The 27,710-nt window shown below is 56.5% G+C and overlaps 2 protein-coding genes across 5 annotated transcripts in view; one reads left to right on the top strand and one right to left on the bottom strand.

Moving 5' to 3' along the window:
• Positions 1-16,637, top strand: part of SPEN (spen family transcriptional repressor) — a 95,719-nt gene extending 79,082 nt beyond the window's left edge. The window contains 6 exon segments of the mRNA XM_046025212.1: positions 5,080-11,515; positions 11,517-13,271; positions 13,678-14,187; positions 14,349-14,543; positions 14,842-15,000; positions 15,455-16,637. Of these exon segments, the coding sequence (XP_045881168.1) occupies positions 5,080-11,515; positions 11,517-13,271; positions 13,678-14,187; positions 14,349-14,543; positions 14,842-15,000; positions 15,455-15,586 (9,187 nt within the window). The 3' untranslated portion in view covers positions 15,587-16,637.
• Positions 16,638-16,770: 133 nt separating this feature from the next.
• Positions 16,771-27,710, bottom strand: part of ZBTB17 (zinc finger and BTB domain containing 17) — a 32,402-nt gene continuing 21,462 nt past the window's right edge. For 3 of the 4 annotated variants that reach the window (XM_046025227.1, XM_046025239.1, XM_046025247.1), the window contains 14 exons: positions 24,219-24,425; positions 22,632-22,820; positions 21,856-21,996; positions 21,422-21,547; positions 20,809-21,041; positions 20,582-20,724; positions 20,188-20,488; positions 19,840-19,927; positions 19,619-19,735; positions 19,407-19,527; positions 19,037-19,167; positions 18,517-18,726; positions 18,334-18,423; positions 16,771-18,243 (listed from right to left, as the gene is read on the bottom strand). In XM_046025227.1, coding sequence (XP_045881183.1) covers positions 17,960-18,243; positions 18,334-18,423; positions 18,517-18,726; positions 19,037-19,167; positions 19,407-19,527; positions 19,619-19,735; positions 19,840-19,927; positions 20,188-20,488; positions 20,582-20,724; positions 20,809-21,041; positions 21,422-21,547; positions 21,856-21,996; positions 22,632-22,820; positions 24,219-24,425 — 2,381 coding nt within the window. In that variant the 3' untranslated portion in view covers positions 16,771-17,959. The remainder of the gene's footprint in view (positions 18,244-18,333; positions 18,424-18,516; positions 18,727-19,036; positions 19,168-19,406; positions 19,528-19,618; positions 19,736-19,839; positions 19,928-20,187; positions 20,489-20,581; positions 20,725-20,808; positions 21,042-21,421; positions 21,548-21,855; positions 21,997-22,631; positions 22,821-24,218; positions 24,426-27,710) is intronic. The other variant, XR_006821050.1, reaches the window with a different exon arrangement.

Below are 27,710 nucleotides of genomic sequence, written 5' to 3'. Positions count from 1 at the left end.
GCCGATCACATTTGAAAATGGAAGCTATCGTCCACATGGTCCAGCTGTTTGTCTAGGCATGCCTCTGCGATTAAGTCTTCTGGAATGTCACCACTGGACCTCCACCCCGTACATATGTGTTAAAAGGCTGTGTGTGAAAAATGCCTTTAGACACTCTAGTTTAAGTATGAAAGGGGGGTCTACAGGAAGTATTTGTCAGATCCTGATTGTGTTGCCAGAAACCTGTAGAATTATTGCCTGTTCTTTGCACTTTATTTTTGTGTAAGTCGTAAGAGTGTGTGTGTATATATATATATATATATTTTTTTTTTTTTAGTCCTTTCCTTGTGGAATATTGTATGACAGGCATTGGACACTGGGAAAATTTATTTTTATTTTTATTTATTTATTTTTAACTAGTCTTTACACCCGAATGTGGACATGAACTTAGAACCTGCAGACCAGGAATCGCATGCTCTACCAACTGAGCCAGTCAGGTGGCTCTGCGGAGGGGTTTTGTGTTTTTTTTTTTAATTGTTTTTGCTTTGTTTTGTCTTTTAAGATTTTGTTTATTTATTTGACACAGAGAGAGAGAGCGCACTAGCAGAGGGAGAAAGAGAAGTGGGCTCTCTGCCGAGCAGAGAGTCAGATGTGGGGCTCGATCCCAGGACCCTGGCATCATGACCTGAGCTGAAGGCAGATACTTAACTGAGCCACACAGGCGCCCTCCCATACACTTACTATGTTCAGAAAGTTTCCCTTTAATCCTCCTTTGATGAGGGTTTTTTCTTTTTCTTTTTTTTTTTAAGTCATGAAAGAGTCCTGGATTATCAGTTAAAATTATGTTTTTTCTTTATTAATATGGTGGATAATGTTGATTGAATTTTGTATTTGAACCACTCTTGCATTCTTCTTTTAAATATAATATATTTTAAAAATATTTAATAATGCAATAATGATTTAATGAAAGTTTTTTAAGTGGGTTATGAAGCAGTAGGTATAGTATGACCCAGTTTTAAAAACAAAAGCACGTATATGCAAAGAAAAAAGACTGAAAAGATTTGTATACACATACACACACATAGAATACATATATGTTTATATACATACAGAAATTAATGTATAGCAGCGTTTGTATCTATTTCAGGGTGTTTAGATTATTAGCGATTTTTTAAAAAATTTTATTTATTTTTATTATTTTTTTTTAAAAGATTTTATTTATTTATTTGACACAGAGAGAGATCACAAGCAGACAGAGAGGCAGAGCAGAGAGAGAGGGGAAGGAGGCCCCCTACTGAGCAGAGAGCCCTATGCGGGACTCCATTCCGGGATCCCGGGATCATGACCTGAGCCGAAGGCAGAGGCTTAACCCACTGAGCCACCCAGGCGCCCCAAAATTTTATTTCTCATGAGAGCATGAGAGGGGAGAAGGTCGGAGGGAGAAACAGACTCCCATGAAGCTGGGAGCCCGATGTGGGACTCATCCCAGAACTCCAGGATCATGACCCGAGCCAAAGGCTTAACCAGCTGAGCCACCCAGGTGTTCTAGTGATTTTTAAAAAAATTATTATTAACATGTATTATTTGTTTCAGGGGTACAGGTCTGTGACTCATCTGTCTTACACAATACACAGTGCTCACCACAACACATACCCTGGAGAGGTTTTTAATTTTTTTAATTTTTATTTTTATTAAAGATTTTATTTATCCACTTGAGAGAGAGAGACAGTGAGAGAGAGCATAGGCAGGGAGGAGAGGGAGAAGCAGGCTCCCCACCAAGCAGGGAGCCCGATATGGGGCTCGATCCTTGGACCCTGGGACCACAACCGGAGCTGAGCTGAAGGCAGATGCCCAATCGACTGAGCCACCCAGGCACCCCTGGGGAGGTTTTTTAAAATGAAAAATGTACCCCACAGTCAAATTCCCAAAAGCTTGAACTACTAAGGATTTGATAGTTTTTTGCTAGTAGATGAATCCATAGCCCTCTAGCCAGAAAGTTAGTTTTGATACAAGGCTTTCCTGTGTCAGTTTGTGTATGTGTGTGAGAGGGGGCATGTGTGTATGTTGGAGAATATGTGGGTCTGTAGATCGAGGAAAACATTTTCCATCCTGGCTCCCCAAGTAGCAGTTTGAAGTCATTGTTAACATTTTAAGTGCTGGGGCACCTGGGTGGCTCAGTCATTAAGCGGCTGCCTTTAGCTCAGATTATGATCCCAGGGTTCTGGGATCGAGCCCCGCATCAGGCTCCCTGCTCCGAGGGAAGCCTGCTTCTCCCCCTGCTTGTATTCCCTCTCTCACTGTCTCTCTCTGTCAAATAAATAAATAAAATCTTAAAAAACAAACCAAAAAACCCAAAACCTTCCACTTAAAAAAAAAACCACAAAACATTTTAAGTGCTTATAGGAATCCTTCCCTTTAAGCTAGTGGAAAGTTTGTTGGTGTTCTAGTGGCGCCTAAGACATAAAACACCCATTAGAATCTTCTGTGCATACATTAAATATTTTTCAAAGACTAGTGTCTTGTGAGGGTTGGATAATGCTGTGTGGGTGTTCATTTTTTATATTAACACTTAAATTCACTCATTTTACTGACGATCTGCCTTTGGCTTTGTTCTTTGGTTCTTACCCGTGGTTACTTATCCCTGTTGAGTGGAGTTTATCTCCTGATGTAGGAAGCAGGCGGATGTGGGACTTCACTATGACTCAGTTCTGCCCCATTTCATTCCAGATGGCAGTGCTCGCAGAATGCATTCCTTGTAGTAGAACTTGAGGATCTTTGCCCTTTCTGTAGAGTGGAAGGAAGTCATCCCACTGAATAGTTAATGCAGGAATGAAAAAAATGCTTCCCCTCTAATGATAGCTTAGCTCAGAAATACAGTGACCAATTTGCATAGGGCACTGCAGTTTAAAAGTAGCTTTTCATTTATTCCCTCAAATAACTCTGTCAGAGAGGGAGGCAGGGACTCTTCTCCTGTGTTACTTTTGGTGGGAACTGAAGATCGATGACTTCCCTGATGAGGTCACAGGGTAAGACGTAGGGCTGGAGATAAGCCAGTGTTCCTGCCTGCTAGTGCATTGAGCTTTACACTATACCAAACTGATTCTCAACATGAATTCACAGGATCCGATCCTGTTATGCTTTAGGTGAATTTCCCACCTACTTAGGGGAGTTGGGATATCGTACAGTCATGTGAACAGAGTTCTCTCAAAACTTGGCTTTTCCGGCTTCTTGGAGACCCGTTTTGTCCAAGGTACAAGTGTGCAGTTGTACGCTCCTGCTTGACCTGCAGTCTTTGAGGGCAGGAACACTCATTTCTTTTGGTGGTCAGGGGCCCAGCGAAATATGTCCAGAATCAGTTGTTTACACATATGCCTTTGATTTATGTAACTTCATATTTTTGGATATAGTTTTATTTAGTTTGATTGATCTAAAACATACTTGAGACTGTTTTTATAGTATGATTTGAAGCCTACTGTGAACGTGGGCAGTGAGCCAGTGACCATTCTAGGTGTCTCAATCACTTTATATTAGAAAGCATACAGTGTGTTTGCCTTTATGTATGAAAAGGTGCTTCCTTGGAGTTTGAATTTATGTTGGTGATGAATTAAATTAGCTGAATTCCATGCCTTATAACATTTATTTCAAGGTAGCTGGTCATTATTTAAGCAAAGAATCTGATTCCTCTGAAACTTCGGAAAGATCATCTTGAATCCAATTAAACAAAATGATATAGATATACCCTAATAGGTTCTCTTTGGACCGAGAAATTCTGTGTAAGTTCGTGGAATAATGTGTTACTGGTGCTCCCAGTGTTTGAATGTTGTGTTAGATGCTTCATCTAAGAGTGGGCTAGCGCACCACCCAGGAGAAGCTTTGACATATTTTTCTAAGGTTCATTTTTTTCAACAGATACTTCAATGCCTCCTATGAGCCAAACACTGTTACAGGAAGACCCCGAAAAAGCTAATGCCTTTAGGGGCTTAAATTCTAGACTTTTTTATGTTTCAGTAAGCCACTAGTGGCAGTAGTGCGTAGAATGTATGACTTGCTTGAGGAACAGAAATGGAGGGTGAGGGCACCTGGGTGGCTCAGTGGGTTAAGCCTTTGCCTTTGGCTCAGGTTGTGATCTCAGGGTCCTTAGATCGAGTCCCGCATCAGGCTCTCTGCCAACTTATGATCTCTGTCAAATAAATAAATAAAATCTTAAAAAAAAAAGAAAAATGGAGGGTGAACAAGAGTGAAAGAATTGATCTCTGTTTTGGGTGAATTTTATTTTATCTGTCATACATGTTCTTGTGTGTACATTTAATCCTATCTTGAATGCCCCCGGATAGGTCACTATAAAAAAAAAAAAACCATGGTGAATTCCTTTACAATTGAGGAATCCTCTTACAAAGCTTGTGTTCATTTGGTGGCTTGGGGAAAAGTAACATTCCTGAAGGCCAAGTATGTGCCTCACATTATGTCCGGAAAGTTCTTAAAACTGGTATCTTACTTAATCCTCTTAAGAGCCTTATGAGGAAAGGTCACCACTGTTCTATAAGTGAGGAGACAGCTGAGAAAAAGGGCTGAAGTGCTGTCCAGTAGAAACATAATGCAAACTAAATTTGAGGTTTTAAATTTCCTAGTCGACACAGTAAAAAAATGAAAAGGTAAAATTAATTTTATTCAACTCAATATTTCTAAAGTAATAATATTTCAACATATATTCAATCTAAATAAATTACTGAAGTTCTTTCTTTTTTTTTTTTTTTTAAACTAAATCTACCAAGTCCAGTGTGTATTCTGTATTCACATCTCAATTTCAAGTTCTCAGTAGCCATGCGTGGATTGTGGCTACAGATGGTATTGGATGGTCCACGTCTAACTAATGAGTAACCAATGGCAAAGGTTTTTTTTTTTTTTTTTTAAGATTATATTTATTTGAGAGAGCAAGGGGGCTGGGGGGAGTGGCAGAGAGAGAGTTGGGGAAGCAGACTCTCTGCTTAGCAGGGAGCCCCATGTGCTCGATCCCAGGACTCTATAATCTCATGTGTGTGATTTAATGTGTCAGTGACAAGAATACAAAAGAACTAATACATTCTTTTTCATATTTGGTAGAGAGGAACGAAGGGGATCTTACGACTATAGCCAAGATCGTACATATTATGAGAATGTTCGTACTCCGGGCGCATATCCTGAGGATTCCAGACGGGACTATCCAGCCCGAGGGCGAGAATTTTATTCAGAATGGGAAACTTACCAAGGAGACTACTATGAATCACGATACTATGACGATCCTCGCGAGTACAGGGATTACAGAAGTGATCCTTATGAACAAGATATTCGGGAGTACAGTTACCGGCAAAGGGAACGAGAGAGAGAACGCGAGAGGTTTGAGTCTGACCGGGACAGAGACCACGAGAGGAGGCCGATTGAGCGCAGTCAGAGCCCAGTGCACTTGCGGCGCCCACAGAGTCCTGGAGCATCCCCCTCACAGTCAGAGCGGCTGCCAAGTGATTCTGAAAGGAGGATTTACAGCCGATCCTCAGACCGGAGTGGGAGCTGTAGCTCACTTTCTCCTCCAAGATATGATAAACTTGACAAATCTCGTTTGGAACGCTATAGTAAAAATGAAAAGACAGATAAAGAAAGGACTTTTGATCCTGAGCGAGTGGAAAGAGAGAGACGCTTAATAAGGAAGGAAAAAGTGGAAAAGGACAAAACTGAAAAGCAGAAACGAAAAGGAAAAATTCATTCCCCTAGTTCTCAGTCTTCAGAGACAGACCAAGAAAATGAGAGAGAACAGAGCCCTGAAAAATCAAGGAGTTCTAATAAACTGAGCAGAGAGAAAGCTGACAAAGAAGGAATAGCAAAAAACCGCCTGGAGCTCATGCCCTGTGTGGTTTTGACTCGAGTGAAAGAGAAAGAGGGGAAAGTTATTGACCACACTCCTTTGGAAAAGCTGAAAGCCAAGCTGGAGAATGACCCTGCCAAGTCTTCTGCCCTAGATCAGAAACTCCAGGCCTGTCAGACGGAGCCTGCTAAGTCTGACTCGTCTAAACTGGAATCTGTTCGAATGAAAGTGCCAAAGGAAAAGGGCCTGTCGAGCCACATAGAAGTGGTAGATAAGGAAGGTAGGCTTAAGCCCAGGAAGCACCTAAAACCAGAGCAGACTGCCGACGGGGTCAGCGCTGCGGATTTGGAAAAACTGGAAGCAAGGAAGAGGCGTTTTGCAGATTCCAATCTGAAAGCAGAAAGGCAAAAATCAGAAGTCAAGAAAAGTAGTCCAGAGATGGAAGATGCTCGGGTACTTTTAAAAAAGCAGCCTGACCTGTCATCTAGAGATGTTATTCTGCTGAGGGAAGGAGAATCAGAACGAAAGCCTGTAAGGAAAGAAATTCTTAAACGAGAATCTAAAAAAATCAAACTAGACAGACTTAATGCTGTTCCCAGCCCCAAAGACTGTCAGGAGCTTGCCAGTATTTCTGCTGGGACTGGCTCGAGGCCCACCTCAGACCTGCAAGCGAGGCTGGGAGAACTGGTGTGCGAATCTGTGGAGAATCAAGAAATCCAGTCAAAAAAACCCACTCCCTCAAAACCACAGCTCAAACAGCTGCAGTTACTAGATGATCAAGGACCAGAGAGAGAAGATATTAGGAAAAACTATTGCAGTCTTCGCGATGAGACACTTGAGTGTAAATCAAGCCAAGAGAAACCACAGTCAGTAAATACTGAAGAAAAAATTGGCATTGATATCGATCACACGCAGAGTTACCGAAAACAAATGGAGCAGAGTCGGAGGAAACAGCAGATGGAGATGGAAATTGCCAAGTCTGAGAAGTTCGGCAGTCCTAAAAAAGATGTAGATGAATATGAAAGACGGAGTCTGGTTCACGAGGTGGGCAAACCCCCCCAAGATGTCACGGATGACTCTCCTCCCAGCAAAAAGAAAAGGATGGACCACGTTGATTTTGATATCTGTACCAAGAGAGAGAGGAATTACAGGAGTTCACGCCAAATCAGTGAAGACTCCGAAAGGACTGGCGGCTCTCCCAGTATCCGGCATGGTTCCTTCCATGAGGAGGACGACCCTGTGGGCTCCCCGAGGCTCATGTCAGTAAAAGGGTCTCCTAAAGTAGATGAAAAAGGTCTCCCCTATTCTAACATAACAGTCAGAGAAGAGTCCTTAAAGTTTAATCCTTACGATTCTAGCAGGAGAGAACAGATGGCAGACATGGCCAAAATAAAGCTCTCTGTCTTGAATTCTGAAGATGAACTGAATCGATGGGATTCTCAAATGAAACAGGATGCCAGCAGATTTGACGTGAGTTTCCCAAACAGCATAATTAAGAGAGACAGCCTTCGAAAGAGGTCTGTCCGTGACTTGGAACCTGGTGAGGTGCCTTCTGATTCTGACGAAGATGGTGAGCACAAGCCCCACTCACCCAGGGCCTCTGCTTTATATGAGAGCTCTCGGCTGTCTTTTTTATTGAGGGACAGAGAAGATAAACTGCGTGAGCGAGATGAAAGACTCTCCAGTTCTCTAGAAAGGAACAAATTTTATTCTTTTGCACTGGATAAGACAATCACACCAGACACCAAGGCTTTGCTCGAGAGAGCTAAATCGCTGTCTTCATCTCGAGAAGAAAATTGGTCTTTTCTTGATTGGGACTCCCGTTTTGCTAACTTTCGAAACAACAAAGATAAAGAAAAGGTTGACTCTGCTCCAAGACCTATTCCGTCCTGGTACATGAAAAAGAAAAAAATTCGGACTGATTCGGAAGGAAAAATGGATGACAAAAAAGATGATCATAAAGAAGAAGAACAGGAAAGACAGGAATTATTTGCATCTCGTTTTTTACACAGCTCAATCTTTGAACAAGATTCCAAGCGGCTGCAGCATCTAGAGAGAAAAGACGAAGACTCAGACTTCATTTCTGGTAGGTTGTATGGGCGGCAGACATCCGATGGCGCAAACAGCACAGCCGATTTGATCCAAGAGCCCGTAGTTCTTTTCCATAGCAGATTTATGGAACTCACACGAATGCAACAGAAAGAAAAGGAAAAAGACCAAAAACCCAAAGAGGTTGAGAAACAGGAAGATACCGAGGATCATCCTGAGACCTCAGAATCGGCTTCTGAGAGTAAAGAGTCCGAGCTGAAGACTCCCCCTCTGACTGGGCCTCCTGCCGTCACAGCTGCAGCTCCAGAGTCAGCCTCGTCGTCACTGGAGAAGGCGACAGCCAGTGAAAAAGCAGGGGAGGTACCGCTGGCGACAGAAGAGAAACCCAGGGAGCTGGCCCCCACCTCAGAAGAAGCAAAGCCCATGTCTGAGCAGGCGGCCTCCGCTGTGCAGCAAACCGAACAGGCTGACCTGCCCTCAGGAGTGGACCCCAGGAAAGACGCTGCCGGGCCTCCCTCGGTCGCGGAAGAGGGCTCATCCGCTGACCCGCTGCCTTACCTGGACACCAAGCCTCCGACTCCCGGGGCCTCGTTTACCCAGGCGGAGGTCACTGCAGATCCGGAACCTGATAGTGCCCAGCCGCCTTCAAAACCGACCCAGAAGCCTGAGGAAGCTGATGAGCCAAAAGTGGAAAAGCCAAACTCCGCTGCTGACATTGAACCTAACGCAAATCAGAAAGCTGAAGTTGTCCCGGAGGTTCAGCCTCAAGCTTCTGAAGACGTTGAGGTTGAGCCTCCAGTGGCTACAAAAGATAAAAAGCCAAACAAAAGCAAGCGTTCCAAGACCCCCGTCCAGGCTGCCGCAGCAAGTGCTGTGGAGAAGCCTGTCACCAGGAAGAGCGAGCGCATAGACCGGGAGAAACTCAAGCGGTCCAATTCTCCTCGGGGAGAAGCCCAGAAGCTTCTAGAGTTGAAGATGGAGGCAGAGAAGATTACCAGGACTGCCTCTAAAAACTCAGCCGCAGACACGGAACACCCTGAACCAAGTCTGCCCCTCAGTCGAACAAGGCGCCGGAACGTGAGGAGTGTCTATGCGACCATGGCTGACCACGAGAGCCGCTCTCCTGTCAAGGAGCCCGCAGAGCAGCCACGAGTGACCAGGAAGAGACTGGAGCGAGAGCTGCAGGAGGCCGCGGCAGTCCCCACCACCCCGAGGAGGGGGAGGCCTCCGAAAACACGCCGCCGTGCTGAAGAAGAGGAGGAGACCGAGGTGAAAGAACCAGCTGAGACAGTCAGACCAGCCGAGGGTTGGAGGTCCCCACGAGCCCAAAAGTCAGGAGCTGCTGGTGGCCCACAAGGCAAAAGGGGGAAAAATGAGCCAAAAGTAGATGCTGAACGTCTGGAAGCCGCAGCTGAGGTGAGTCCCCAAGTAAACGTGAAAGAAAACACAAAAGCCAAAGCTGATAAAGAAGAAGCAGGAAGTGAACAAAAACACGACAAAAAGGAACTTAGCATGGACAAAAATGCACCAGAAGCCCCTGCAGTTGAAGTGGTGGAGAAAAAAACAGCGCCCGAAAAAAACTCCAAGTCCAAGAGAGGAAGATCTCGAAACTCCAGGTCGGCAGCGGACAAGTCTGCAAATCTGAAAAACGTGGACACCAGCGTCAGTCCGAGTGCGGCGGCAGGCCCCGGGGGGCTGGCGGTGGACAAGGAAGCGGAGGTGGCGGCTGGCCCCGCCGAGAAGAGCGAGAGTCCGCAGAAGGAAGGGAGTTCGTCGTCCCAGCTGTGCAGTGGTCCAGCCCCTCCGGACGCGGCGGCGGCGGCGAAGGATGGGGTGTCGGCCTCGGCGCCGTCCCCGGAAGCCAACCAGTTAGCCAAGCAGATGGAGCTGGAGCAGGCTGTGGAGAACATCGCGAAGCTCACCGAAAGCGCCGCCGCGGCCTTCAAGGCGGCGGCCGCAGATGCACCAGAGGGCCTCTCCACCGAGGACGGGGACAAGCCGGCACACCAGGCGAGTGAGACAGAACTGGCTGCAGCCATTGGCTCCATCATCAATGACATTTCTGGGGAGGCAGAGAGTTTCCCAGCAGCTGCACCTTACCCTGCGGAAGCCCAGACAGATCTGCAGCCGCGCGCTCAGGCGCCGCAGCCCCCTGGGGAGGGAATGGAGCCCGAGACCAATGAGGCCGTTTCTGGCCTCTTGGAGACCGAAGCTGCTACAGAATCTTCTGGGCCACCAGCCAGTGCCCCTGACCCCTCAGCAGGCCCAGCAGATACCAAGGAAGCTGGGGGGAATAGTGGCGAAACCTCCCAGCCGGTGCCAGAAGCCAGAGGACCAAAAGAAGCAGAAGTCCCTCTTGCTCGGAAAGAGAAAGGGCGCCAGAAAAGTCGATCACGTCGCAAACGGAATACAAATAAGAAAACGGGGGGCACTGCAGAGACCCAGGTCGCCGAACCTGACCAAGTACAAAGCAAGAGTCCCGCTACAGCTGAGGGGACAGCGGCGCCGCCCCCAGAAACCCCACAGGAAGAGCAGCAGAGAGAGAAGCCCCAGTCCGCTCCACCCGAGTCCTGTGCTTCGGACCCAAGCAAGACTCCGTCCGTCGAGAATCTGTCCCAAGAGAGCAGCGTGGAAGCGAAGACTCCCACCAGAGCGCCTGCGTCCCCAGACCTTCCCCCTCCCTCCCAGCCCGCACCAGTGGAGGAGGAGCCGCAAGCCAGATTCAAGGTGCATTCCATCATTGAAAGTGACCCCGTGACCCCCCCCAGTGACTCAAGCACACCCACCCCCACGGTCCCTTTGGTGACTGCGGCAAAGCTCCCACCCCCTGTTGCCTCTGCTGGCGGGCCACACCAGAGCCCCCCTCCTAAGGTCACAGAGTGGATCACCAGGCAGGAGGAGCCGCGGGCTCAGTCCACCTCATCTCCAGCTCTTCCCCCAGACACGAAAGCTTCTGACATCGACACCAGCTCCAGTACACTGAGGAAGATCCTCATGGACCCCAAATACGTCTCCGCCACTGGCATCACTTCGACAAGCGTCACGACTGCCATTGCGGAGCCTGTCAGCGCTGCCCCTTGCCTGCACGAGGCGCCACCCCCGCCTCCAGTTGAGCCTAAAAAGCCGCTTGTGGAAGAAAAACCAGCAGCTCCAGTACCCAACACCTCTGACACGCAGGCCCCAGAGGTTCCAGTAGTGGCGGAAAAGGAAAAGGCGGCTCCCGTCATCGCTCCCAAAATCACTTCTGTGATTAGCCGGATGCCTGTGAGCATTGATCTGGAGAACTCGCAAAAGATAACTCTGGCGAAACCAGCTCCGCAAACCCTGACCGGCCTGGTGAGTGCTCTGACGGGCCTGGTGAACGTCTCCTTGGTCCCAGTGAACGCCCTGACCGGCCCCGTGAACGCCCTGAAGGGCCCCGTGAAGGGCTCGGTGGCCACGCTGAAGGGTTTGGTGAACACTCCTGCGGGCCCCGTGAACGTCCTCAAGGGGCCCGTGAATGTTCTGACGGGGCCGGTGAACGTTCTCACTGCTCCGGTGAATGCTGCCGTGGGCGCGGTGAATGCCGCCGCGGGCACGGTCAGCGCCACTGTGGGCACCGTGAACGCCACCGCCGGCGCCATGAATGCAGGCGCCGTGACCGTCACCGCGGGGGGCAGTGACCGCTGCTGCATCTGGCAGCGCGACCGCCACTACAACAGGCACAGTGACGGTGGCAGGCGCAGTGATCACACCGTCGGCAAAGTGCAAACCCAGAGCCGGCACTAATGAGAACAGTCGGTTTCACCCGGGGTCTATGTCCGTGATCGACGACCGCCCGGCAGACGCAGGCTCTGGTGCCGGGCTGCGTGTGAACACGTCTGAAGGGGTCGTGCTCCTGAGCTACTCGGGGCAGAAGACTGAAGGCCCGCAGCGGATCAGCGCCAAGATCAGCCAGATCCCCCCGGCCAGTGCCATGGACATCGAATTCCAACAGTCAGTGTCCAAGTCCCAGGTCAAGCCTGATTCTGTCACCCCGTCACAGCCTTCGCCCAAAGGCCCCCAGGCTCCTCCGGGCTATGCCAATGTGGCCACTCACTCTACCCTGGTACTGACGGCCCAGACGTATAACGCATCTCCTGTGATTTCATCCGTGAAGGCGGACCGTCCGTCCTTGGAGAAGCCCGAGCCCATTCACCTCTCTGTGTCCACACCTGTCACCCAGGGCGGCACAGTGAAGGTTCTCACGCAGGGCATAAACACACCCCCAGTGCTGGTTCACAACCAGCTGGTCCTCACCCCAAGCATAGTCACCACTAATAAAAAGCTTGCTGACCCTGTCACCCTCAAAATAGAGACCAAGGTCCTCCAGCCAGCGAATCTGGGGTCCGCCCTCAATCCCCACCACCCTCCTGCTCTGCCCAGCAAGCTGCCTGCAGAAGTGAACCACGTCGCCTCGGGGCCCAGTACCCCGACGGATCGAACGGTCACCCACTTGGCAGCCACAAAGCCAGATGCTCACTCTCCTCGGCCCAGCGGGCCGGCGCCGGCCCCGTTCCCGAGAACATGCCACCCCAGCAGCACCGCGTCCGCCGCGCTCTCCACGAACGCCACGGTCATGCTGGCTGCGGGCATTCCCGTGCCTCAGTTCATCTCCAGCATACACCCGGAGCAGTCTGTCATCATGCCACCCCACAGCATCACCCAGACTGTGTCCCTGAGCCACCTGTCCCAGGGCGAGGTGAGAATGAACACTCCCACGCTCCCCAGCATCACGTACAGCATCCGGCCGGAGACCATTCACTCTCCGCGGGCCCCTCTGCAGCCCCAGCAGATAGAGGTCAGGGCCCCGCAGCGTGCGGGCACACCCCAGCCGGCCGCAGCCAGCGTGCCGGCCCTGGCCCCCCAGCACCCTCCCGAGGAGGAAGTGCATTACCACCTCCCTGTCGCTCGAGCTGCGGCCCCCGTGCAGTCCGAGGTGCTGGTCATGCAGTCCGAGTACCGCCTGCACCCCTACACCGTGCCCCGGGACGTGAGGATCATGGTGCATCCGCACGTGACGGCGGTCAGCGAGCAGCCCCGGGCGGCCGACGGGGTGGTGAAGGTGCCACCGGCCAGCAAGGTCCCACAGCAGCCCGGGAAGGACGCCGCCAAGACGGCGGAAGCCAAGGCGGCCCCGGCCCCCGCCCCCCACGGGGAGGCCCGCATCCTCACAGTCACCCCCAGCAACCAGCTGCAGGGGCTGCCTCTGACCCCGCCTGTGGTGGTGACCCACGGCGTACAGATCGTGCACTCCAGTGGGGAGCTGTTCCAGGAGTACCGATACGGAGACATCCGCACCTACCACGGCCCTGCTCAGCTCACGCACACTCAGTTTCCTGCCGCCGCCTCCATCGGTCTACCTCCTCGGACCAAGGCTCCCGCTCAGGTAAGTGCCACACAGCAGCGGTCCTCCGTGTGTTGGTTGAGTTGCCGGCACCGTCCCAGACACGTGTTGCCCTTTCTGTGAGTTTAAAGAGGCGCTTCCGAAACTGCAGCGTTCGGGAATCCAATCACCGTGCAGAGGACGGAGGCCCGGGAAGGCGCTGAGGGTTCTCATGGTGGTCGTGGTGCGGGGGGCTTGCCTCTTGTGGGCAGAGGTGTGCGGGAGACTGGGTGGGTGACCTCTTCCTGGAGCCCTCAATCCTGAGTACCCAAGAGATCACTGCGTGGGCCTGACTTCGGGGATACCTGCAGCTGACCCTGCCCAAGAGCCCATAGCTGGGGGCCAGGGGGCAGGGTGCTGTGTGTAACACGCTCTCCACTCCGTTCCCCTCTCCCCTGCTGAACTCCAGGGCCCAGCTCCTGAAGGTGAGCCCTTGCAGCCCACTCAGCCTGCACAGTCTACACAGCCGGCCCAACCCGTGCAGTCCACACAGCCTGCCCAGCCCACGCAGCCTTGCCAGCCCACCCAGCTCAGCCAGCCGGGCCAGCCACCAAGCGGCAAGATGCCTCAGGTCTCCCAGGAGGCGAAGGGGACCCAGACAGGAGTAGACCAGCCTCGGCTCCCCACCGCACCTGCGAGCAGGCCAGCCGAGCCGCATGTGCAGGTTCAGAGGGCGCAGGCAGAAACGAGCCAGACCTCCTACCCCTCCCCCGTGTCCGTCTCCATGAAGCCTGACCTCCCGGCCCCTCTCCCCGCTCAGGCTGCCCCAAAGCAGCCGTTGTTTGTCCCCACAACCTCAAGCCCCAGCACCCCTCCAGGACTGGCTCTGACACACACCGAAGCCCAGCCCGCTCCCAAACCGGATTCTGCTCCACACCTGACTTCCCAGAGGCCTGTGGACATGGTCCAGCTTCTGAAGGTAAGTCCGGGCAGGGGGCCCACTCCCCTCCCAGCTTTGTGCTGTGTTGAGTGTTGTCCTAAGGTCCCCTCTTGGTCTAGTCAGCTGTCGCCTGGGGCCGTGTCCAGCATGGCTCTGCTCTGTAGCCGCGAGCTTACTTCTGTGTGTCTCCCCGAGAGCAGAAGTACCCCATCGTGTGGCAGGGCCTCCTGGCCCTCAAGAACGACACGGCTGCCGTGCAGCTGCACTTCGTCTCTGGCAACAACGTGCTGGCCCATCGGTCTCTGCCCCTCTCTGAGGGTGGCCCCCCGCTGAGGATCGCCCAGAGGATGCGGCTGGAGGCCTCGCAGCTGGAAGGGGTTGCCCGAAGGATGACGGTGAGCTTCGGGGCCCAGGCGAGCACCGGCCGTGCCCACGAGGGAGGATGTGGCTCGCCCCCACCTGCCCGTCTCCCTGGCTCGCCCCCCGGCATGTTCTGTCTCCCGCCGGCCTATGAAACGCTTCTAGGCTCAGAAACTGTTTTTTCAGGCAACAAATAAGGAGGACTTTAAGGTCACCCTAGGGGGTGGGGGCTTTTGTGGATTCCGCAGCTGAACCCCGAGGTTAGACAGGCCTCTGCGTGGGGCCGTGTCCTGGGGGGAGGCCGCTGATGACTCGCGGCTGCTGATGCCACAGGTGGAGACGGATTACTGTCTGCTGCTGGCTCTGCCCTGCGGCCGTGACCAAGAGGATGTCGTGAGCCAGACCGAGTCCCTCAAGGCGGCCTTCATCACCTATCTGCAGGCCAAGCAGGCGGCAGGGATCATCAACGTCCCCAACCCTGGCTCCAATCAGGTCAGCCGAGTGTCCTCCGCTGGGGCGCACACGTGGGTGCCGGTCTCGGCTGGTCGGGCCGTCTGATCGGGCGGCCTGGGCTACCAGTGCCAACTCAGAGGCGGCAGGAGGGGGGCATTTTGGAGAGAGAACTCGAGTGTAGAGGTGGGGCCTCCGTGGCCCATCCCGGATCTAACCCCGGGACAGCTGAGACACGGCTGAGACCGCAGCGGTGTTTAGCTCTGTACTGAGGAGCAGGTTCCCGGGAGAGTTGGGGGGACAGTAGTTTGCGGACAGCGAGGCTCCTCCGGGTGGACAGAGTCCTGGGGGCACGAGCCGACGGGGAAGCTGACTCACCCGGCCTCTGTGTGTTGCGCCCCTTCGGGGCCCCCGGTGGGAAATGCTGAAGAATGGTAATGGGGTGGCCGAGGTGGAGACAGGGGATCCCACTCTTCTCTCTCGTCCCCCTCTCCAGCCTGCCTACGTGCTGCAGATCTTCCCGCCCTGCGAGTTCTCGGAGAGCCACCTGTCCCGTCTGGCCCCCGACCTCCTTGCCAGCATCTCCAGCATTTCTCCCCACCTCATGATTGTCATCGCCTCCGTGTGAGCCGCGGAGTGGTCGCCGCTCGGTGTATCCCTGAGGCTCTGCAGCAAAAAGTAAACCCCGGACCCCCCAGTCGCGTGGAGGCAGCTGTTGCTGAAGGGCACACCCTCCACTGCCAGCCGCCAGCCTCGCCCTCGAGCCCGCCCCCCGCCAGGCTCCGGGGGACAGACCCCTCCGTCCCCCTCCGGGCAGTGGTGCTGCTCCCTGTGTGTTTACATGACATTAGCCCGAGGACAGACCGCCAACCGATGGACTCCGCAGACACCTTGGGGCTGGGTTTCTCTCTCCTCTTCTGGGAGAAAAGGAACTGGGCCGTGGAATTAATTTTTTGTTGTTTTTGTTTTTAAGAAACAAAACAGAACTGCCTTTGCACTAAATTAGTGACTCGGACTTTTGCACAGTGAAGACAGGCTGTGATACTCTGGATGTCTCGGTGAACCTGGAACACACATCGAGGACTCGTGCGCAGGACTGCAGGCGGCTGCTGAAACACTGGGGTCAGGAACATTTCCTCGGGTTGTTTCGTCCCCGCCCTGCCCTTCCCCTTGCTCGTTTGGACGTGTCACCTTTCTTAACTCTCCTGCCACCGTCTTTGAGCACCGGATGCACAGTTCACAATCGCGAAAGAGCAAACAGAAGGATTTTCTTTCCTGGTGGGATATGCAGAACTTGGGATGTGTGTATATATAAATATATAATATATATAAATATATATAATACTGACTTAAAAAATCAAATTCCCCGACATACATTTTTTTTAATCTGTGCCAAAAATGTGTTTTCAGAGAAAAATCTTATTTTCATACTCAGACTTTGTATTGTCACTCATTTGTATAAGTGCGCTTCGTTACGGCACGGGCCCTGCCCCCGCGATTCGGAAGTGTCTCACACACACACAGAAGACTGTACAAAAAAGACTGGCTTCCCCTCTGTTACCTTGACCCCCCCCCCAACTTCCTAACACTTATTAATTTATGAAACTGGTTTTCTCAGCGCAGTTTTGTTTTGTGTGTCCATTGGATTACAAACTTTATTAAAAAATACAAAACACGTGTGGATGTGATTGTCACTTGAGTGAGACAACCATGCGTCCTTCGCTTACAGGAACACCTGGCCCTCATCCCACTTCTGTTTCCCTCCCCAAGTCTGTCCATGGGACCTGCTCCCTTCCTGCCACTTAATCCTCCCCAAGCGGCGTGTTCTCTTGTACAAGAGGTTTCTGCCACAGACTGAACTTATTTGTTCTCAGGTAACGTGGAAGGCACTTCAAAGTCGGGGTGGGGGAGGAAACCACCTGCCAGGCAAACGCAGAAACCTCATAGACAAACTTTGGTGTCTTGGCTCTTTGCCCCTTCCTCGTGCGGGTCTGGAGCAGGCTGGCCCGGCAGCAGCGGAGGCACAGCTAGGCCCAGTGCCAGCAAGGAGGATGGGGCTACCGGGCCCGGCTTCCCCTGCAGCTGGACCCACTACAGCCAGGGCGGGGAGTGGAGACAGGGACCACAGAGTTGATGGTCTCACTTGAGATAATCATGAGGCTCTCAGGGATTACAGCTGCTCGGAGCAAACCAGAGGGGCAGAGACGGCGTCCGCTCTCCCTGCCGAGAGGGTTAAGGATGAGCTGTTCCACGGCCCCTGCTGGCTGTGTCCCCCACCTTCCCCATCAAAGCTCCTGGCCATATGTTTCTGACCCTCAGCCTGGTCGCAGACTTCCATCGGTTCACGGCAAATCAATGTTCCCAGGAGAGTGGGGCACAGGCTTGGCCTTGATCCTGTGAAGTGAGTGTGAAGCCCTCCTGCTTCCCCAAGCCCAACAGAACTGGGCCCGTGGCCTGGCGGGCCTGGCTCTCTGCCTACCTTGCTCTGGCTGAATGGGCTTCTGAGCTGGGCCCTCTGGGTGCCTGGATCCTGGTAAGCTAACCCCACTGGGTCACAGCAGGGTCACAGCTGTGCTCCGTGGCGGAGAGGGGAGCTCAGGTCCTGAAGCTGAACAGGTGAGAAGCCCAAGGAGGAGACCGGATGAGGGGACGGGGTACGTGGAGCCACAGTCTCTCCGGCCCCGAGCGTGCTGCCCAGACCCCGACTCAGGACAAGGAAGCCAGTTCTTTCTCCAGACGGGTCCAGAGTCACCAGTACCATTCTGTGGGAGGGACAGCCTGGCTTGGCCGGGAAACAGGTCGGTGCCAGCTAGTACCTGGGTGGAGCAGCCCTTCCGTGGCATTGGCCACAGCTTTGCTAGCTCCCCCCCCACATCCCCACAGGGAGCTCTAGGCGGCATTAGAAAATAATCAAATTTATTCTCTAGGGAACGGGGCCACCCCTCTCAGATCCAGGGGGCCATCCATCCTTAAATAAACAGTCACAAGGAGGGACGCCTGCTCACTCAGCAGGCGGCGGACATTCAGGGGCTGTGGGGGGCGTCTCTGCCAGAGCGGGCTGGCCATCGGCCCCATCCCGAGGGCGGAAGACCAGCTCCCCAGCCTGCAGCACCTGCCCGGCCGGCCACGCGCTGCCGGGCCCGTACTGCTGGTAGAAGTCCGCATCCGTCTGGAACATGACGAGTGCCTGGGCCGTGTGGATCCGCACGTGCTGGGCCAGGCTGTTTGCATCCAGGAACTTGTCCCCGCAGGAGTCGCAGGCATAGAGGATGTGGGTGTTGGGGTCTGTGGGAGGTAAAGGCCGTGGTCAGGCTGGGGAGAGCCCTCTGTTGGGGGAGGGGGCACCAGTTTTCAGGCCCCGGGCGGCCCCCTCACCTTCCTCCTGTACTTGCTTCACAGCTTTGCTAATCTCGGCCTTAAGGACTTCCGTCTCATCGGCGGTCACCGCGGCCCCCACTGGTACCACTGCGGGCAAAGTTCGTGGGGCCTCAAGCACCTGCCCCATCGTGGGAGGCTCGCTGCCCGTGACCCCCCCCCCCAGCGGCCCGCGGCCCGCACCTGTGAGCTGAGTGACGGCCGTTGCCGCCAGTGCCTCGGTGGCCAGCGTGACCATGTCATCCACGGTGACCACACTGACCTCACCCCCCTCCTCGGGCTCCAGGATTTTGATGCCCGCCTTGCCCTGGTGCACAGTCTTCACGTGGGAACGCAGGTTGTCCACCCGGTTGAAGCCACGACCGCACTTGTCACACAGGTAAGGCTTCTCTCCTGGGGGGGAAGGCAAGGTTCTCGCCTGCCGTTGGAGGGGGGGGGGGAGGACCTCAGTGGCCTCCAGCTCCCCCAGAGCCCTGTCTCTTCCAGCAGCAAGTGCTCTGGGGCGGCCACCGGGGCTGCCCAGGAGCCTCCAGTGGCCACCGCGCCTTCTGGAAACTAGGAAAATGGGGTCCTCATTGAAACAACCTCCCACGCCCCCGGCAGCAAGGACTGGCACCCAAGGCTGGGCTCTGGAGGGACCTCCCTTCCCCCCAGCCCGCCCCCAAGAACAAGGGCCAGATGAGGCAGGCGGGCGCGAGCTCACCGGTGTGGATGATGATGTGCTTGGACAGGTCCCCCACGTTCACGAAGGCCTTGCTGCACACACTGCACTTGTGCGGGCGAATGTTGTCGTGGTGGCGGATGTGATTGGCCAACTGGCTGGACTGGACAAATCTGAGGGCGGCAGGGGGAGGGGCTGGCACCCAACTGCCCGAGTCCGGCGGGGAGGGTTGGGGTGGGGGGCCGGGGAGCTGGGTGGGGCCTCCCGCCGCCTCTCCTAGATCGGGGCGGACCCAGGGAGCTAGGCCTGGGCCGGGGCCGCACTTGCCCCCCCCCCCACCCGTCCCATCCAAACTCTAGGAGGGGACCCGGGGCCGGGGGCCGGGGGCCGGGGGCCGGGGGCGGGGCGGGACCTCTTGCCGCAGCGCTCGCAGACGTAGGGCTTCTCCCCGGTGTGCTGGCGCACGTGCGCGATCAGGGAGCTGGCCTGGGTGAAGGCCTTGCCGCACATCACGCACTGGCACGGCTTCTCGCCTGGGGACGGGCGGCAGGAGAGGCCGTCGGCACCCACGCCTCCCCGTGCCTCCCCGCGCGCCCTGCCCCCGCCCCGGGGCCGCTCACCCACCCGTGTGGATGCGGACGTGCCGCTGCAGGGCGCCGGGGTCGGCGAACTGCCGCTGGCAGTGGACGCACACGTACGGCTTCTCCCCGCTGTGGATCCGCAGGTGCCGCTTCAGGTTCCCTGTGGGAGAGGCGGGGAGGGCCCGCCTGAGGCACTGCGGGGCCGGGAGCGAGGGGGGCGGGGCGGGGGTGCCGGAGGGGCGGGGCGCGGGGGTCCCGCCCTACCTGAGGTGGTGAACTGCTTCCCACACTCCCGGCACTTGAGGGGCCCGTCGGCGATGTGGATCTTCAGGTGAGCCTTCAGATTCCCCACCTGCGCCCGGGCGGGGGTCAGAGGGGCCGCCCCGCCGCATGGCGCGCGGAGACCCGCCCATACTCGGGGTCTCCAGGGCCCTCGTCCCGCCTCCACCCGTGCGTCCCTGGCGTCGGGGCTCGAGGACTCTACCCCTATCCCACCCCACCAGCCCCCTCTCATCTCCCCCACCCCTCCAGCCCCCCCAACTCCCCCTCCGCCACCCCCCAGCCCCCTCCCGTCCCCCACCGGCGCCGCCCCGCCCCCGAGGGCGCGCACACCTGGTTGAACTTCTTGTCGCAGTGCGGGCACTTGTGCTCCTTGTCGGTGTCGTGCGTCTCCAGGTGGCGCATCTTGGACGTGGGGTCGGAGAACGAGCGGCCGCAGTAGTCGCACTGGTAGGGCTTCTCGCCGCTGTGCACCAGCTGGTGGCGCTTCAGGTTGCCCGACGTGGTGAAGAGCTTGCCGCAGTCCTCGCAGCGGTAGCGCGCCTCGCCCGAGTGCCGCTTCTTGTGCAGGTTCAGCAGGCTGATGAGCCGGTAGCTCTTGCCGCACTCCTCGCAGCCGTACGGCTTCAGCGGGCTGCGGGGCACAGGGCCACAGGGAGGGGAGCGTCGCGGGGCTGGGGGGGGGGGCGGGTGGGGTGGTGGGGGGAGTTGGGGGGGCGCGGCGCACCTGTGGGTCTTCTCGTGGGCCTTGCAGGCGGCCGGGTCCGAGAAGGCCTTGCTGCACTCCCGGCACGAGAAGGGCTTCTCGCCCGTGTGGATGCGGATGTGCCGCTTGAAGTTGCCGGTGTGGGTGAACTCCTTCCCGCAGTCCTGCGGGGGTGGGGGCGGGGGCGTCAGGGACCCGCAGTGGGCGGCGGCGGAGGAGCGGGGCGGGGGGCGCAGGGAGGGCCGCACCTCACACTTGTGGATGACCGAGCCGTAGGCCTTGGACTCCGTGCGGTCGCCGTAGGTGCCGGAGCGCAGGCCCCGGGCCTCGGGGCCCAGCTCGTGGCCGGAGTCCGTGCTGGCCGACTCCTCGCTCTCCTCTGGGGCCTCCCCCTTCTCCAGCGGCGGCCCCTCTTCCTTGACCTCGGCCGCGCCCTCCTCCTCCCGCTCTTCTCCTTTCCTGGCCGGCTCCACCTCCATTTCTGCCTCGAGAAGGGCAGACACTGAGGCGCTTGGGAGGGCGAGAACCTGCCTCCACACGCGGTGCCCTCAGAGCCAGCAAGAGGCAGGGGTCCGGTCTCCGCCGCCCTCTGACCGGGGACTCCCCGCAGGGGCCCGCTGGGTCCCCTCCGCAGACAAGCCCGCGCAGCACTGGCCGGGGAGGGTGCTGTGGGCTGCTCTGAGGGGGCCTGTGTCCCCCGGGCTAGCAGAAGCACGGCCGGGTGCATCCCTGAGAACCAGAGGCCAGACTTGGGCCCAAAGCTAAAGCGGGACTCACTGTGGGATCCGTAGAGGGGTCTGGGGGGGAACCGGCGGGGGGACAGGTGAGTGCCAGCTACCGGGCCGGCTGGGGGCAGGATACCTTGCTCCGAGCTCTCTGACAACACAGCCTCTGCCTCTGCGGCTGCCATGCTACTCGTTGGGTCAGGCTTCGGCTCCACAGGGGGCGGCTCCCGGGGGGCATCAGCCTTCTCCGTCTGCTCGGCCCCTGGGTGTGGCATGGAAACATGGGAGGCGGGATCAGGGCCTGCCATCCAGGTGCCCAGCAGTGGCTGAGGCCCAGGATGAGGGCCCAGCACACCCCAACTCGGGCTGCTTATGCCTCTGCTCTGGCTGGAGCAGGTGCCCCGGTGCGAACAGGTCACTCTGGGTGACGAGAGCTCAAAGGGAGCAGCGGTCAGTGCCGCCCTGCCTCCCCACCCCAGGAGCCCTCCGAGGAAGCCACTCGCTGCACCAGGGCCCAGGCTGCGGGGAGGGGATGGGACGGATGGCTGGGCCCTCGGTGCCACAGCTCACCACTGGCCGTGGTCTCGGCCTGGCCACCTCGCTCCTCTTTGGGCTCCCTGCCCAGGCCCGCGGGTGGACCGCTGCCGGCGGGGTCCAGCTCGCTCAGTGTGGGGGCAGCCGCCTTCTCCTCTTTGGCTCTCTTGTCTCCTCCTGGAGATGGAACAGGACAGACCTGCCATTTCCCATCACGTGCCCACCACCTGGAGGGGTGAGGAGGCCCCACACTTGCTCGCTCTTCCAGATCCTCCCTGGGGATACTGCTATAGAGTGGTTCGCCCGTCTGTTCCCGGGGTACCTGTTCCACACACCAGGCTGCCGGCCAGGCCCAGGATCACCAGGCCTACCTACCACTCCCGTGGGGCTCCCACTCCCGTGGGGCTCCCATGCTGATCAGGAGCATACCTCACACGCAAAACAATATCACTCATCAGAGTCAACGCTTAGGAGGGGAGCGGGGTTCTCTGCAAAGGGTACCATGAGAATCTGGCCATGCCCAGTGTCAGGAAGGGCAGGAGAGGGGAGGGGCTGCCGGAGGGTTGACCCCCGTGTGCAGAGGCCTGGGCCAGGCATGCCCCCAGCTCTGCGGGGCAGCAGAGCACAAAGCAAGCAAGCAGGTAAAAGGTGGGGAAGGGAGAGGCAGACTGGCCCCTCTGAAGGCCTTCCCGAGACTCTCACTAGCAGCAAAGCCAGGTAAGAAACCGAAGCCCAGAGAGAGGAAACAGAGAGTCAGAGGCAACACCCCACCCAAAGCCGCATGCTCAGGAACAGCCTGCCGATCCTCTTACCTTCCGCGGCCGAGGCCACCGCGCTCTCCCCGGGGCTGGCGTCCGGCTCCGCGAGGGACTTGAGGGCATGGCAGGCTGCGATGATGTCCCGCATCTGCAGAAAGCTGGCCACGGCCAGCACGTCGTCCACGTTCTCGGCGCTCAGGCTCAGCTTGGCCGTGTACATGAACTCCAGCACCTGGCCCAGGCCTGCCAAGGACACAGACGGCCATCACGGACCTGCCTCAAGGCCTGGCACTGGCAGCCGGCCCAGCCACCCCACTCGGCAGCAGGACCCGGGGATCTGTGGAAAGCAGAGTGGCAGGGCCAGCAGCGCCCCCTCTCCCATACTGGGGCCCAGACCACAGCCTCTGAAGTACCCCCACAGAGGGCAGAGGTGGGGACGGCCACCCCGCATGGAGGACAGCAGGTGTGAATGCTCACTCAACACAGAGGACAGGGTATGAACGCCCGCTCTCCACAGAGACAGACAGTGTGAATGCCCGCTATGCACGGAGACAGTGTGAACGCCCGCTCTGCACAGAGACAGTGTGAATGCCCGCTCTGCACAGAGACAGACAGTGTGAACGCCCGCTCTGCACGGAGACAGTGTGAACGCCTGCCCTGCACGGAGACAGACAGTGTGAACGCCCGCCCTGCACAGAGACAGTGTGAACGCCCGCTCTGCACAGAGACAGTGTGAATGCCCGCTCTGCACGGAGACAGTGTGAACGCCTGCCCTGCATGAAGACAGACAGTGTGAACGCCTGCTCTGCACAGAGATGGACAGTGTGAACACCCGCTCTCCACAGAGACAGACAATGTGAACGCCACTCTACATGGAGATAGTATGAATGCCCGCGCTGCACAGAAGGTGTGAACGGAGGACTGAGAGTGTAAACACCCTCCCCGCACAGAGGACAGTGGTGTGAATGCATCCCCTCCCCCGAGGATACTCTCTACTGCTCAGCCAGCACCCCCCCCACTGAGGGTGTCAGCACTGGCTCTCAGGGGGGCTCTGTCACAACTATCTGACCTCCAAGCTAGTCACTGACCCCTCTGGGCCTCAGTTTCCATATCTGTAAAACTGGGGGAACACCACCTCGCCCTGACCTTCTCATGGCAGGTCCTGCCATTCTGGGTTAAGAGCCAAATCCAAGACCAGGGCTCCCTCTCAATCCCCAGGTCTTCCTGACACCCCTCCAAGCTGCAGCCATGGCCATCCCCATCATGGTCAGCACGGGGGTAAGGGTGCAGGACGGACTCGACCATGGGAAGGGGTCGGGGCTGGGAAGAGCGCACCCCTTCTCTGTCCCTCCCAATGAGCCTATCCTGGGTACACTCCAGCCCAGAGCTTACCACGAGTCCTTCCTGTCAGTTCTCCTCTTACCACCCAGGTCCCTGTCAAAACAGGCCCCTCGAAGGTGGAAGGAACTCGGTGCCCATACTCTCATGGCCTGGGTTCCCTATGGGAGGCCTGGTGCAGCCCACAGCTCCCCACCAGGAGGGCAGGGGCCACATCAGGAATGTCAGGAGGGCCGTGCATGGCACAGACCCAGCCACAGCCTCCAAGCCTCCGCAAACGTGGCCCTGGACCCCACGGGGTACCTGCCGCGTTACTGATGTCCAGGTGTACCACGTCCTTCTGGTCCACGAAGAGCATCTTGAAGTACTCGCTGCAGGCCGCCAGAACTGCCTTATGGGCTTTGAAGTCAACACCGTCCACGACGAAAGTGCAGTCACACAACAGTCCCAGCTGCCGCTGCTGGTTCAGCTGCTCCAAGACGTGCTGGCTGTGCTGGGGGAAATCCATGGCTGCGGAAAGCCGGAGGGCCTCCGAGTTAGCACAGAGAGAGGACGCCAGCCCGCCCGGCAGGCAACCCCCGAACTCCCGGGTGAGAAACGCAACGGAGAACGCGAGAAGGAAAACCATGGAGGGTTGATCCCTCCAGATTCCCTCTGCAAGCCAAGGCTGACCAGCGGCTCCGAGATCCCTGGGTTTACTGGCCAGCAACGTTCCAAAAACCAAAAGCACTGAGGGACCAACAGAAAACAGCCAACTTGTGTCTTGCCAGGTAACAACATTTTAAAGTCCAAAAACACACAGAAAACCCTGATGATGGTGAGCGTTAAAAAAGAAAAGACGTGGTCAGTTTAACATCGTTTACAAAAAGAATGCATGACATAATCTTAGGAGGCCAGATCTTTCAACCTGATACATTTGGCTTGATGTAAACCTTTCCATTTTGTTTTTTTTTCCTCATTCTGTCAAGCACAGGTAAGATGTGTATCTGGGAAGACAGATGCTCCCTCTCCCAGCGCTTCAGGAATCGGCCCTCTCCTGCGGCGCCCACAGGGCTCTGGCAAAGTCCCACCCTTGGGGGCAGATCTCTCTCTCTCTCTCTCTCTCTCTGATTCATAGGCTCAGGGGACTGCATGATGCTGGGGCGTCCTCTGCCTCCAGCAACCTCTCCAGGCTGTCCCGGGAGGAAGAGTGAACTCTGGCCCCTGACCCCGAGAGCCACCGGGTTGGCCGGTTTCGCTGTCAAAGGCCTCACTTAATGCCTGGAAATCCTACAACTGTCTCAAGTGAAAATGCTCAGAAAAATTCCATGGCCCGGTGCCAAATAATCACGAACCACCACAAGCCATGACTAAATAAGTATCTGAAACAGCTCTCTCCTCCCCAGCACCACACCAGAGTAGAGCTCGGACCAGCATTTTACAGGGAAAACAGCAGGCCCTCGGTTCAAGAAAGACCCAGTTTCAAAGTAAAAGCCAACACCCCCCTCCTGGGACGGCAGGCCCCCACCCGGCATCGGAGGCCTGGGTCTGCTCAGGACTGCCCCAGGCTGCTTCCGGGCAGGGGACAATGACACTTTGGGGCTCCCGGCCCCCAGGTTTCTGCAGCCCCTCACGGGCTCTCGCTGTTCTGTGACATCAGCCTCCTGGGGGTGAGTCACTGTGCGGGAGCCGTGACCATGTATGGTGGCCTGGCTGTGATGAGCAGCGAGGAAAGCCATGCCTGCCTCCCCCGCCAGGGGGGACTAAGTGGCACTGATCGCTGCAAAGCCCAGCCACCCAGGGCTACTGGGAGCTTCTCAAGCAGGGCTAGGTGTTTGCTGAGCCGGGGGGCTGGGGGTCACTGGGCAGGCGGGCAGGCAGGGCTCTAGGCAGGGAGTGGGGGCGTAGGGGTGACAACCGGCTGTGTCCCATGCCGGCCTCTGTCTGAGCCACGAGTTCAGAGCAGCCGTCGCCGGAGACCCAGAAACGGCCATTCCCTCCCTCCAGCACCCCACGCTCAGCCTTCAGTCCCACCCTTCACACACAGGCTCCCACGGTTTCTTGGTTCTCCGCTCCGTCCCCGCTCCTCCGGGGGAGCTGAGAGGAGGAGCCGCCGGGGCCAGGCCGGGAGCAGAGGGCAGGTGGCCTGCAGGCTGTCCGGCCGGCTCCGGAGCCAAGGCCGCCACAGACACATGACCCCAGGGAAGGCATCCTTCTCCGTCTTCAGTCCCCGGAACAAGCAAGTTCCTGTTGTGACCTGAAGGAATGAACGTGAGAATTCTGGCTGCTCTGTGCCCAAGCCGGTAAAAACAAAAAACAGAGATGTTTCTGGAGACCACGGAAAAGAACCAATGTCCAGTCCACGGGTTGAAACCCCCAGGCCGGGCCACTCAGGCCTGGGTTCCAAAGGCAATACACACCGGGCAAGGGGTACACGGAACGACAGCGGGGGGCAAAGAGAGGCCAGGCTGGGGCACCTGGGTGGCTCAGTGGGCTAAGCCGCTGCCTTCGGCTCAGGTCATGTCTCAGGGTCCTGGGATCGAGTCCCGCATCGGGCTCTCTGCTCAGCAGGGAGCCTGCTTCCCTCTCTCTCTCTCTCTCTGCCTGCCTCTCTGCCTGCTTGTGGTCTCTCTCTGTCAAACAAATAAATAAAATCTTTAAAAAAAAAAAAAAAAAAAAGAGGCCAGGCCAGCTCACCCCCAGATCCGCCTTCTCACCAGGGCCATGGGGTAGATGTGAGCGCGTGTGCACCTGGGCAGCCCCCGAGTCCCTGTCACTGGTCACTCCCTATGTCCCTGGAAGCCCAGGTGCAGAAACCCCTCCAAATGCAAGAAAGGGAGAACCACCAGCGCCCGGAGGGCCAGGTGCTCCGTCAGCTTCAGAACAAGCCCACTCGGCACTTGGCAGCGCCCCGGCTCCTTCACCTTCCCCAGCAGCCAACCCGGAAAGAAGGGGGAGGAAGTGTCTCCCAGGTGGAGAAACAAGCAGGGAGCGTCCCCCCAACAACCGCACCCCTCCTCCTCCAAGTACAGAGTTGGTCCAGGCCCTTGGGCAGGAGCCGGGGGAAGGCAGGGAAGGCAGAGCCCTCCAGCTGGAAGGCGATCTGACTTGCTGTGAAGGGAACCCCAAAACCAGACCCCAGGGTGGAAGGGAGCTGCCAGGAGCCCTCGAGCTGCTGCGGGAAGGGCGCAGAGCCAGCTCTCCTGCGGCCAGATGCAGAGGGGGCTCTTGTTTCAGAGACCTTGGTGGGGCCAGTAAAGGTCCTGGGAGAGGGTGGCTGGTGGCTGGGTACCCCCCACACCCCACCCCAGGACAGCAGCAGGTGCCCACAGGGAATGTTTTCCACCCAACGCTAACCACGTTCTTGCTATGTGAGCTGTGGCCTGGACGTGGGTGTGGGGAGCGGGGCCCCCCGAGGCTGCCTCTGAAGCTGTTCCAACGGACAAGCACTTTTAAGGTGCATCTGGTCTGACAAAATCAAAGAAAGAAACGGAAGCGAGGGGCGCCTGGGTGGCTCAGTGGGTAAGCGTCTGCCTTCGGCTCAGGTCATGGTCCCAGGGTCCTGGGGTCGAGCCCCGCATTGGGCTCCCCGCTCAGCAGCAAGTCTGCTTCTCCCTCTGCCTCTGTGATCTCTCTTGCTTTCACTCTCTCTCAAATAAATAAATAAAATCTTTTAGAAAAGAATAATAAAAAAGAAAAGGAAGTGAGAAAATGGGAGAGAGGGGGAGACAGAAGCCGCGGAAGACCGGGAAAGGGAGGCAGCAGAACCACAAGGAAGGAAGGAAGGAAAAGGCCGCCACACTCAGAGGAGCCTTA

This window comes from Meles meles, chromosome 1 (assembly GCF_922984935.1).
Source record: "Meles meles chromosome 1, mMelMel3.1 paternal haplotype, whole genome shotgun sequence".
Lineage (NCBI taxonomy): Eukaryota > Metazoa > Chordata > Mammalia > Carnivora > Mustelidae > Meles > Meles meles.
The sequence above is the reverse complement of the archived record's forward strand: the minus strand, read 5'-3'. Positions and strand labels throughout refer to the sequence as shown.